This window comes from Somniosus microcephalus, chromosome 6 (assembly GCF_052327205.1).
Source record: "Somniosus microcephalus isolate GS21.2 chromosome 6, FLI_Smic_1.0, whole genome shotgun sequence".
Lineage (NCBI taxonomy): Eukaryota > Metazoa > Chordata > Chondrichthyes > Squaliformes > Somniosidae > Somniosus > Somniosus microcephalus.
In genome coordinates, this window is record NC_140992.1 from 267,314,738 (window position 1) to 267,328,009 (window position 13,272).

The 13,272-nt window shown below is 47.1% G+C and overlaps 1 protein-coding gene across 1 annotated transcript in view; it reads left to right on the forward strand.

Annotated features, from left to right (window-relative positions):
- Nucleotides 1-13,272, forward strand: part of adamts18 (ADAM metallopeptidase with thrombospondin type 1 motif, 18) — a 293,677-nt gene that overhangs the window by 116,795 nt on the left and 163,610 nt on the right. Inside the window, exons 3-5 of the mRNA XM_085992058.1 lie at nt 6,504-6,703; nt 9,390-9,473; nt 10,558-10,717. Of these exons, the coding sequence (XP_085848184.1) occupies nt 6,504-6,703; nt 9,390-9,473; nt 10,558-10,717 (444 nt within the window). The remainder of the gene's footprint in view (nt 1-6,503; nt 6,704-9,389; nt 9,474-10,557; nt 10,718-13,272) is intronic.

The window sequence follows — 13,272 nt, forward strand, 5'->3', positions numbered from 1 at the left end:
GGGGCGGGTGGGGGTTGCGGGGTGGGGGATGGGTTGGATAGGATAGGGCAGGGAATTGGTCTCTAATGTCCCTGAGCACTTTGAACGCACCATTCAGCCTGCTGGTAAATTTGCTGCTTGATCTTCAGTTGTTGCTCCTGGGGCTTCATTTGCCTTTCTCTTGCCAAGAAATTTATTCCCATAAGTATTTCCTCGGGCTTTTTTTTTTGTCTGATGAGGCCTCATCGTAGCAAGGTAGAGGTAACTCGGGGAAACCTGTCACTCGGAGAAAAGTATTTAGCACTGTCTAAACAGCACTAGTGTTTAGCGCAGTCAGCAGATACCATAATCTCTCTTTTAAAAAAAAAAGGACAATTCTTTCACCTTCTCTCCCGAGCACTTTGATTCTTACTGAAGGATGTTCCCACAGATGCTGGCAGGCCTCTCCTACCTCAACCATTTTTATGTTTCACCTGCTATGTTTCACCTGCGATTAGCAGCTGGCTATTTGACACCCTATCTCCGTAACCTCCTCCAACCCTATATACCACACCACCCCGCTGCCCCCCCAGCCTTCGAACTCTCCGTTCCCCTGAATCTGACATCTGTGTATTACCCCGCTCCCCCACCTTGCTTTGCCCCATGTCTGGCGGCCGTGCCTTCAGCCACCTAGGTCTCGCGCTCTTCAATTTCCCTCCCTACACCCCCCCGCCTCCTTCTACTGTGTCAGCCGTGGCTCAGTGGATAGCACTCTCGCCTCTGAGTCACAAAGTTGTGGGTTTAAGTCCCCCTCCAGGGACTTCCGCACAGAAGTCCAGGTTTACACTCCAGTGCAGTGCTGAGGGAGTGCTGCACTGTCGGAGGTGCCATCTTTCGGATGAGACGTTAAACCGAGGCCCCGTCTGCTCTCTCTGGTGGACGGTAAAGATCCCATGGAATTGTTTTGAAGAAGAGCAGAGGGAGTTCCCCCCGGTGTCCTGGGCCAATATTTATCCCTCAATCAATGTCACAGAAGCAGATTATCTGGTCATTATCACATTGCTGTTTGTGGGAGCTTGCTGTGCCCAAATTGGCTGCCGCGTTTCCCACATTACAACAGTGACTGCACTTCAAACAGCACTTCATAAGAACATAAGAAATAGGAGCAGGAGTAGGCCAATTGGCCCCTCGAGCCTGCTCCACCATTCAATAAGATCATGGCTGATCTGATCCTAACCTCAAAACTACTATCACTCTACATCCCTCCCGAACCCATGTGATCTCCTGGGAGAGGCGAAAAACCAGATAAAAAACCCAATGGCCAATTTGGGAGAAAAAAAATCTGGGAAATTCCTCTCCGACCCATCTCGGCGATCGAAACTCGTCCAGGAGATCACTGTCCCTATATTATCTACAGTACTTAACTTCTGTAAAAGGTGATCTCCACCCCAGCCAGGAACAGGAATAGAACCATCTCCTGAATCTAACATATAATTAGAACACAAGAAGTAGGAGCAGAACCAGGCTACACGGCCCCTGGGCCCGCTCCGTTACCCACAGGGCCATGACCATTCCGAACATAGACTCATGTCCAATTTCCTGCCCGCTCCCCGTAACCCCTAATTCCCTTTACTTCTAAGAAACTGTCTATTTCTGTTTTAAATGTATTTAATGATGTAGCTTCCACAGCTTTCTGGGGCAGCAAATTCCACAGACCTACTACCCTCTGAGTGCAGAAGTTTCTCCTCATCTCAGTTTTGAAAGAGCAGCCCCTTATTCTAAGATTATGCCCCCTAGTTCTAGTTTCACCCATCATTGGGAACATCCTCACCACATCCACCCGATCAAGCCCCTTCACAATCTTATATGTTTCAATAAGATCGCCTCTCATTCTTCTGAACTCCAATGAGTAGAGTCCCAATCTACTCAACCTCTCCTCATATGTCCACCCCCTCATCCCTGGGATTAACCGAGTGAACCTTCTTTGTACTGACTCGAGAGCAAGTATGTCTTTTCTTAAGTATGGACACCAAAACTGTATGCAGTATTCCAGGTGCGGTCTCACCAATACCTTGTACAACTGCAACAATACCTCCCTGTTTTTATATTCTATCCCCCTAGCAATAAAAGCCAACATTTCATTGGCCTTCTTGATCACTTGCTGCACCTGCATACTAACTTTTTGAGTTTCGTGCACCAGGACCCCCAGATCCCTTTGTACTACAGTACTTTCCAGTTTCTTGCCATTAAGACAATAACTTGCTCTATGATTTTTCCTGCCAAAGTGCATAACCTCACACTTTCCAGTATTGTATTCCATCTGCCAAATCTCTGCCCACTTACTTAGCCTGTCTATGTCCCTTTGCAGGTTTTTTATGTCCTCCTCACTCACTACTTTCCTTCCCATCTTTGTATCATCTGCAAACTTTGATATGTTACACTCGGTCCCCTCCTCCAAATCATTAATATAGATTGTAAAGAGTTGGGGACCCAGCACTGACCCCTGCGGAACACCACTAGTTACTGATTGCCAGTCTGAGAACGAACCATTTATCCCAACTCTCTGCTTTCTGTTAGATAGCCAATCCTCCACCCATGCCAGAATATTACCCCCAATCCCATGATTTTTTATCTTGAGCAATAATCTTTTGTGTGGCACCTTGTCAAATGCCTTTTGGAAGTCTAAATACACTACGTCCACTGGTTCCCCTTTATCCACCCTGTATGTTACTTCCTCAAAGGACTCAAGCAAATTTGTCAAACATGACTTCCCCTTCATAAAACCATGCTGACTTTGTCCTATTAAATTATGTTTATCCAAATGTCCCGTTACTGTCTCCTTAATAATCGACTCTAAAATTTTACCAACCACAGATGTTAGGCTAACAGGTCTATAGTTTCCAGCCTTCTGCCTACTACCCTTTTTAAATAAGGGTGTTACATTAGCAGTTTTCCAATCTGCCGGGACCTTTGCCGAGTCCAGGGAGTTTTGGAAAATTATTACCAATGCATCCACAATCCCTACCGCCACTTCCCTCAAGACCCTAAGATGTAAGCCATCAGGTCCAGGGGATTTATCCGCCTTGAGTCCCATTATTTTACCAAGTACCACTTCCTTAGTGATTTTAATCGTATTTAGCTCCTCCCCCCCTCGAGCCCCCTGTTTGTCCAGTGTTGGGATATTCTTAGTGTCCTCTACCGTAAAGACTGATACAAAATAATTGTTTAGCGTTTTTGCCATCTCCATGTTTCCCACCATTAATTTCCCGGTCTCATCCTCTAAGGGACCAACATTTACTTTAGCCACCCTTTTTCTTTTTATATAACTATAGAAACTTTTGCTATCTGTTTTTATATTTTTTGCTAATTTACTTTCATAATCTATCTTCCCTTTCTTAATCAATCTTTTAGTTATTTTTTGCTGTCTTTTAAAGACTTCCCAATCTTTTATCCTCCCACTAGATTTGGCTACCTTATATGCCCTTGTTTTTAGTCGGATACTATCCTTAATTACTTTACTTAGCCACGGATGGCTATCTTTTCTATTACACCCTTTTTTCCTCAGTGGAATTTTTTTTTTGGAAGTTGTAAAATAACTCCTTAAATGTACACCACTGATCATGTACCATCTTACCCTTTAATCTATTTTCCCAGTCCACTCTAATCAATTCCACTCTCATACCATCATAGTCTCCTTTATTCAAGCTCAGCACACTTGTTTGAGATCCAACCTTCTCACCCTCTAATTGAATATGGAATTCAACCATGTTATGGTCACTCATTCCAAGGGGATCCTTTACTAGGACATTTTTAATTAATCCTGTCTCATTACACAGGACCAAATCTAAGGTTGTTTGCCCCCTGGTCGGTTCAGTTACATATTGCTCAAAGGCACGGTGGCATAGTGGTTAGCACTGTTGCCTCACAGCGCCAGGGACCCGGGTTCAAATCTGGCCTCGGGCGACTGTCTGTGTGGAGTTTGCACATTCTCCCTGTGTCTGCGTGGGTTTCCTCCGGGTGCTCCGGTTTCCTCCCACAGTCCAAAGATGTGCAGGTTAGGTTGATTTGGCTATGATAAATTGACCCTTAGTGTTGTGGGGTTACGGGGATAGGGTGGGATATGTGTCGGTGCAGGCTCGATGGGCCGAAATGGCCTCTATCTGCACTGTGGGGATTCTGTGATTCTGTGTGAAACCCATCCCTAATACACTCAATGAACTCATCCTCAATGCTGCCCTGCCCAATTTGATTTGTCCAGTTAATATGATAGTTAAAATCCCCCATAATTATAGCTGTTCCCTTATTACAAGCCTCAACTATTTCCTGATTAATACTCCGTCCAACAGAGTTGCAACTGTTCGGAGGCCTATAGACTACGCCCACTAGTGTTTTTTTCCCCTTATTATTCCGTATCTCCACCCAAACTGTTTCACTATCCTGATCCTTTGACCCAATATCATTTCTCTGTATTACAATGATTCCTTCCTTTATTAACATAGCCACCCCACCTCCCCTTCCTTCCTGCCTGTCCTTCCTGATTGCTAAATAACCTGGTATATTTAATTCCCAGTCATGGTCACCCTGCAACCATGTTTCTGTAATGGCCACAAGATCATACCCATATGTAGTTATTTGTGCCGTTAACTCGTCCATTTTGTTACGAATGCTACGTGCATTCAGATAAAGAACTTTCAAATATGTTTTGTGACACTTAGTTCCTGCTTTTTCCCCTTTTACTACTTTACCTTTTACTCCATACCTTCTGTCCCTTCCTGACACGCTCTGTTTTTTAATTCCTCCTCTAAGTCTATGACCTTCTCCGTAGTCATTTTTATTATTTGCTCTCTAGAAACCTCCCCCCTACGAATTAGTTTAAAGCCCTCTCTACAGCCCTAGTTATATGATTCGCCAGGATTCTAGTCCCAGCACTGGCCAAGTGAAGTCCGTCCCAACGGAACAGCTCCCTCTTGTCCCAGTACTGGTGCCAGTGTCCCAAGAAGCAAAACCCATTTTTCCCACACCAGTCTTGGAGCCATGCATTTAACTCTCTAATTTTATTTATCCTAGCCAAATTCGCTCGTGGCTCAGGTAATAATCCAGAGATTATTACCCTTGAGGTTCTGTTTTTTAATTTGACCCCTAGCTGTTCATACTCCTTTAACAGAACCTTCTTCCTTGTCCTATCTACGTCGTTTGTACCAACATGGACCATGACAACTGGATCCTCCCCCTCCCACTCCAAGTTTCTTTCCAGCCCAGAAGAGATGTCCTTAACCCTGGCACCGGGCAGACAACACAGCCTACGGGACTCCCGCTCTCGACTGCAGAGAACCCTATCTATCCCCCTAATGATACTATCCCCTACCACTACAACATTTCTTTTTACTCCCCCCACTTGAATGGCCCCCTGTTCCACGGTGCTGTGGCCAGGTTGCTCATCCTCCCTGCAGTCCCCGCTCCTGCCCTCACAGGGAGAAAGAATCTCAAAACTGTTTGACAAGAGCAAGGGCTGCGGCTCCTTCAACACTACCTCCTAGATCCCTGTACCTGCCTCACTCATAGTCACACCGTCCTGTCCCTGACCACGGACTACATCTGAATTAATTAATTTCATAGGTGTGACTACCTCCTGAAACATAGAGTCCAGGAACTTCTCCCCCTCCCTGATGTGTTGCAGTGTCTGAAGCTTGGTCTCAAGCACCTCAATACGGAGCCGGAGTTCCTTCATTGGCTGTAAAGTGCTTTGAGACGTCCTGAGGTCGTGAAAGGCGCGATATAAATGCACACATTTCTTTTTTCTTTTCCCTGCTCCTTTAAGACTCCTGCAAAGCCGCGTCTTTTGGTTACCCCTCCTAAAATCTCCATCTTTAGGTTGGCGTCCATGTTTTTTTTAATTACGCCTCTGAAGTGCTTTGAGGCATTTTTCTACATTAACGGTGCGAGATAAATGCAAGTTGTTTGCAAATCTACCCATGCCTGATAGCCAGACACACAGTGGGGGTGGAGGGGGGGAGGTTGGAGGGGGTGGTGACTGGGTAGCAGCCAAGATTGACCTAGCTGCTTCTTTTCCCTGCTCTCTCTGACACTGAGGTCAGTTATACATTCTGTCACTGCCCCAGCTGAGATTGTCTGACTCAATACAGACCAGAGTTGAGAGCTGGGAGCTGCGCACTCGGTATTGAAGTTTCTCGTCCCCCTTGAGTTAGCATCTGCCAAAATGATTCTGATCATCACTTGGCCACATTGAGCTGTTCACTGCTGCACGTTATGGCTCCTTGGTGGGCTTGAAGCCTGGAAATGGTGGGTCACTGTGGAGGTAGATGAATACTCGGGATTCTAGTACAAGGTAGGAGATTAACATTTCTTTTATTCTCCTTACTACAGTTGGTCGGCACTCTAGATCGAAGACCGCCTCAAGTCCTTATTTGTGATGTAAGAATGTTCTGTTTTTCCAGAGATGCGCGGGGAACGCAATAAATGCACTTTGACTTCTCTCCGGAACTGTATGTTCTCTGCTTTCTTCTCTCCCCACACCCCTTCCTTAGACATGCCTCAACCTCCAGTAGAGGATATCCACATCTTGTCCGACGAATACAGCCCCAGGAGCAGATTGAAACGCTCCATCCTGAATTCCCGGAAAAGCCAGGGACTGACTGTCGAAACTCTGGTGGTGGCAGACAAGAAGATGCTGGAGAAACACGGCAGGGAGAACATCACCACCTACATCCTCACCGTGATGAACATGGTATGGCGGTGGGACCATAGCGGCCATTTCCTTTGTGCCTTTTTTCTTTCAGTGTCGGAAATTCGTGTGCAATCAGCTACAAGTGGGTGTTACTCCTTAACTTGTTGTCAGGGGGCCGCAATCCCAACCAAGGGAGTCTGCAGCACGCTATGGTTTTAGAGTATTAATGGGGTGCGGGTCTGCAGTTCTTCACGCGGTGAGCTGCTGGTTACAATCGCGCTGCTGCGGCCAGTTTCCAACTTGAAATCTGACACTTGGCCACTGGAAGAAAGGGGGGAAAACTAATGGGTCGATCGTTCTGTTGAGCAGTTCTGTTTTCGTAGGGCCCTTTCACTGCCACCTCTATTGGCGGAGAACAGGAGGAGAGGAACAGCACTGATTCCCGGTTCAGGTCGATACATCACAATCAAGCAGGCAATGAATGGATGTACACTGAGCTGAGGTCACACATGAAGAGCAGAGGGTGGGACATAAGTAATGCAGATTTCGTTGGTATTTTTAAAAAATTCGTTTATGGGCTGTGAGCGTCACTGGCAAGGCCAGCATTTATTGCCCATCCCTAATTGCCCTTGAGAAGGTGGTGGTGAGCTGCCTTCTTGAACCGCTGCAGTCCGTGTGGTGAAGGTACTCCCACGGCACTGTCGGGGTGGGAGTTCCAGGATTTTTACCCAGTGACGATGAAGGAACGACCGATATATTTTCAAGTCAGGATGGTGTGCGACTTGGAGGGAAAATTGGTATAGAGCCAGATATAGATCGGTAAGGCTTGCGAGGCAATAATATATTGAAGGCTTCAGACGGCATTTGAGCATTTGATTGCCAAGACCTACAGCATCCTTGAAACAAGCCCTGTGGAGTGTGCAGGCCGCTACTGCCAGGGCGCTGTTAGCGGCATTGCAAACGGCTTCAGTGTCCCTGGGTCAAGGAGGGTATCGATCCTGCTCTTGATCGCTATCCATTGAAACATCCGGGCAAAGTTTGGAGCTTGGTGCCTTCTCCTGGGGGGTTGAGGCTTATCTCTCGGGCTGGTCTAAAGTTGTAACTTCGGTTGAGTTGAATGGAGTTGCTCTGAGAGCTTCCCACAACTCCTCCCCAACAGTGACTCCTCTGGTGGCCGAGTCCAAGACAAAGGGGGCAGAACTCTTAAAATTAGAGCCAGGCCGTTCAGGGGCGATGTGAGGAAGCACTTCTTCACACTAAGGGTAGTGTAAATCCGGAACACGCTTCCTCCAGAAAGCTGCTGAGGCTGGCGGAGGTTGGTCAGTTGAAGATTTCAAAACTGAGATTGATAGATTTTTGTTAATCAAGGGTATGAAGGGATACGAAACCAAGGTGAGTAGACGGAGTTGAGATACAGATCCACCATGATCTAAGTGAATGGTGGAAGAGGCTCGAGGGGCTGACTGGCCTCCTCTTGTTCCTATGACTTCACTAGGGTGGCCTGGAGGCAAAGCAATCCTACAGGGTTGCCCATTGGGTGAGGAAATTCATTTTGTTTTTGTCAAAAAAATAGTGGCAAATATTTTTACAATTATTCTATATTCTTTATATGGAGACGTGGGATGGGAGAATTACAGGAGGAAACAGTCCTCCGTTAAATTGTAAAATTTAAAAGTGTAGAAGTATTTTCCCTCCAGGGATAAGCAGAATATTGCTGCCGGCACTGTCACGGTGAGATTTATTTAACCTGTGAGGGACGGCCCATAATTGCTTCATTGCATCTTCCACAGGTGTGAAGCAGCTGCTGTTGTTTTTTTTGCCTCCTGCTTCTCTGTTTTAGCTCAGCATGGAGACAACTGATGCAAACCGATCAGGAATGACTGAACAGGCTGTGGGGCTCTATTCTATAGAAAAGAGAGGACTGAGAAGGGGACCTGATAGAGGTCTTTTAAAATTAGGAAGGGGTTTGATAGGGTAGGTGTAGAGAAGCTGTGTCCACTTGTGGGGGAGACCAACACTCGGGGCCATTAACAATGCTCCCTCTCATTTTTTTTCCCCGTGCGCGGCCCCTTTAACTGGCTGCCCGGTGACATGAATCAGTCATTCATGAAAGAAAGACTTATGAAATAATACTGAGCAGCCTACGCGTGGCGCTGTCCAGGGAGAGTATAAATACTCGGGCACGGGCCCAGCTTGCGCAGGACATTCTTAACAGGAACTAGTGAAGGACACAACTAGACCTCCATGTTGTAAAACAGTTGATTAAAGCTTTGTTTAACGCTTAGACCAAGTGCCTAGTAGTTTTCTTACGTCACCCGGCCCATTCAAATTTTCGCGCATGCGCGATTTCTTCCTCGTAAAAGCCAGTGAGCACCCTGCGGGGGACCTCCAGACCGCCTCGCGGCTGCGCTGCTTAGCGGGAACGTTGTCCATAAGTACAAGACAGTCGCTGATAAATCCAATAAGGAATTCAGGAGACACTTTTTGTACTCAAAGAGTGGCGAGAATGTGGAACTCGCTACCACAAGGAGTGGTTGAAGCGAATAGCGTAGATGCATTTAAGGGGAAGCTAGATGAGCACGGGAGGGAGAAAAGAATAGAAGGGTTATGCTGATGAGGTAAGATGAAGAGGGGTGGGAGGAGGCTGATGTGGAGCATAAAGACCCGCATGGCCTGGTTGGGCCTGTTTCTGTGCTGTAATTTCTATGTAATTGTAGGCAGTGACGCACTGACTTCTTCCCAACAGGTTTCCAGTCTTTTCAAAGATGGCACCATAGGAAGTGACATCAAGATTGTGGTTGTGAGCCTATTGCTCCTGGAGCAGGATCCAGTAGGTGGTTTTCATGTTCCTACCTTCTGACCTACACTTGAAGGGGTATAGCTAAACCGAACATATGTTTGAGATAATCACCAACTCTATAGGGGAGGGTACGAACTCCAGCTTAGGCGAGGGAAGGCCAACCAGCAATTCCGATCAAACAGAAAATGGTGAATGTATAATAAAAGAAAGATCTTGCACTTACGTGGCACCATCCTTAGGATGTCCCAAAGTGCTTCATAGCCATTGAAATATTCTCGAAGTCTAGTTACTGTTTTAGTGATGTTGGTTGAGGGATAATTATTGGCCAGGACACTGGGGAGAACTCCCCTGCTCTTCTTCGTCCACAGTGTCATGGGATCTTTAGCACTCACCTGAGAGGGCAGACAGGACCTCAGTTTAATGTCCCGTTCAAAGGACCACACCTCGGACAATGCAGGTGATCTGCTCCAGTCTCTGGCGTGGGGCTTGCACTCACGACCTTCTGACTCAGACGCGCGAGGCACGGCTGGCACTGGAACAGAATGCCCGGGGAGGCAGCCAGTTACGGACAACTTGGGAAAGAAGTGGCTAGATATTTGCCGGAGAAGGAGATTGAGGGGTATGAGAGATGGAGTACGGGATGGGATGTTTGGACGTCTGGGACCAGCTAAGTGGACCCCAATAGTCCTTTGCAGTCTTCTACGTTCCCAAGTATATACGTTGCATTCCCCCAGGTAGAGAGGGGAATGAATCAGCAGAGATTTATGCTTCTGATTACTATCTGGTGTTCTTTTCCAGAATGTGTGTGTGTTTGTGTGTGTGATTGGCTCAATTGCGATGTCCTCTCATGGGCCAAGTATTCTCCTGAGGCTCACTGTGTGAGGCTCAGCTATGAAGATTGGCCACTTGGGCGACATGCCTGAAGGCCTCCAGGAGAGGAAGGAGCTAATTGGACGAAGCCGTCAAAATATGTGGCCCCTACTGTTCTGCTCGGCTAATTGTAAAGCAGATTGCCTTTGGTGTTGGGTAGAATTGTAACAATAATTAACGCTCGTTGCAGTTGCAGAACTAATAGTGAAACAAAAAATTGGGTTGTGTTGGTTTCTTCTTCCAGCCTGGGTTGGTGATCAACCACCACGCGGACCAGTCGCTGAACAGCTTCTGTCAGTGGCAGTCTGGGCTGATGGGAAAGAATGGCAGGCGTCACGATCACGCTGTGTTGCTTACCGGATTGGACATCTGCTCCTGGAAGAACGAGCCCTGTGACACCTTGGGTAAGCGAGCTATACTACAGCAACAACTTGCATTTATATCGCGGCTTTTACGTCCCCCGAGGCCCTTCACAGGAGCGATTATCAAAACAAAATTGACACCGAACCACATAAGGAGATATTAGGGCAGGTGACCCAAGAGCTTGGTCAAAGAGGTCGTGATGTAAAAAGACTTCTGAGTGCTTGGTTTGAGTATAAACAAGGCTTTAATCAACTGTTTCACAACCATGAGATTCTAGTTACATCACTAGTTCCTGGTTACAAAAACGTCCTGAGCAAGCTGGGCCCACGCTCGAGTATTTATACTCCTTGGACGGCGCCACCAGCTGGCCGCCCAGTGTTACTTCATGAGTCATTTCTTCATGAATGATAAGATTCCTGACAGGTAGGTTTTAAGGAAAATCTTAAAGGAGGAAAGAGAGGAGGAGAGGTTTAGGGAGGGAATTCCAGAGCTTAGGGCCCAGGCAGCTGAAGGCATGGCCGCCAATGGTGGAGTGGTTAAAATTGGGGATGCTCAAGGGGCCAGAATTGGAGGAGTGCATGCAGTGATTCCCCACAGGTGGGTCTCTCACTGTTTTTGAAGGTAACTGTGCGGAGAGTGTTGAGTTCAAGCTCCCTGAAGGCTCAGAGGGTAGATGAGCTCCCTGAAGGCTCAGAGGGTAGATGCGCTTCCCCGGTGGTGCTAAACCAGAATCCCTGGTCTGCGCTGATCTTGTTGATCTCCGCCATGGTGAGAGTACGGGGTCGCGCAATTGACTTCAGCGCTTCTGGGTGGTGAGGGTTGAGCGGGTGAGGATAGGATCATTGCCCCTATTGTGGAAGAGATTGCCAACACTGTAGAGGTTATGTTACTGGACTAATAATCCCGAGAACGAGAGTTCAAATCTCACTGGGAGTTTGGGAATTTGAATTCAGTTTGGGAAAAAGAAATCTGAAATAAAAAAGCTGGTATCAGTTTAAATAAAGTGACCGTGAAACTATCGGATTACAAAAACCCAACTGGTTCACTAATGTCCTTTAGGGAAGGAAATCTGCCGTCCTTACCCGGTCTGGCCTATATCTGACTCCAGTCCCACACCAACGTGGTTGACTCTTAACTGCGCTCTGAAGTGGCCGAGCAAGACACTCGGCTGTATAAAACTGTAGCAGTTCAAGAAGAAGGCCCTCCACCACCTTCTCAGGGCAACTAGGGATGGGCAATAAATGCCGCCTTGCCAAGAATGAATAATCCATATAGAAAAGGCATCTTTCCTTAAAACTCAGACCTCCTAAGAGTAGGATTCGGTCTCTTTACCTTCCTGTACACTTGGATATTTCCCTTGAGCTTCAGTGACCAGGACTGAACATAGTACTCAAGTTCTGCAATGGGGCCCTTTCACTTGCTCTATGGAGCTTGGGATAACCCCACCTCTGAATGCCATTCACTTTTGCTGGTGAGCGAGATGAGGAGAGGGGCTGGACAGAATCCCTCCTCTGTCAATGTTCTACAGCCACGTGCGAAGGCCTAGAGGAACATGGAACAGCAAGTGTGGTGAGGGACACAGGAAGGGAAGGGAGGGAGGCCATATTACGAATTAAACTGTGCGAGTAACCTGATCTTACATGACTTGTTAGTTTGGCTGCAGCTTTGTATTAGAAGTAGGGGAGGTAGAATATAGGAAATAGTTCAATAGGTCACAGCCGCAAGTTGTAATTGTTGAGTCTAAAGGGTGAGTGGATAATGGCCTAGAAATTTGGCCATGGCTATTTTTGAGCATGCGGGGGGTGTGGTTTGCAAACCATCCAGCCCCAATGGTGAACTCTTTCGCAAACGGCAATTGATGCTAGATCAATTGTTAATTTTAAATCTGAGATTGATAGATTCTGGTTAACCAAAGGTATTAAAGGATATGAGGCAAAGGCAGGTATATGGAGTTAGGTCGCAGATCAGCCATGGTCTGTCTTATTGAACGGCGGAACAGACTTGAGGGGCTGAATGGCCTCCTCCTGTTCCTGTGTTCTTAGGCCCAAGGCTCTTGGGCCTCGGGCCTCATTTCAATGTTCCTGTGAAGCTCGAAGAGCCCGCATGTCAAGAGGACTCTCAGGTTTGGGCCGCTGCTAGCGTGATAGCTTCAGTCGAGTGCGGAGGGACTGCCGCACTGTCTGGGGGAGTGCTGTCTTTCAGGTGAGACATTAACATAGAAACATAGAAGATAGGAGCAGGAGTAGGCCATTCGGCCCCTCGAGCCTGCTCCGCCATTCAATGTGATCATGGCTGATCATCCAATCTCAGTACCCTGTCCCTGCCTTCTCCCCATATCCCTTGATCCCTTTAGCCTTAAGAAATATATCTAACTCCTTCTTGAATATATTTAATGAATTGGCCTCAACTGTCTTCTGTGGTAGAGAACTCCACAGGTTCACCACTCTCTGGGTGAAGAAAAATTCTCCTCATCTCAGTCCTAAATGGCTTACCCCTTATTCTTAGACTGTGACCCCTGGTTCTGGACTCCCCCGCCATCGGGAACATCCTCCCTGCATCTAGTCTGTCTAGTCCTGTTAGAATTTTATAAGTTTCA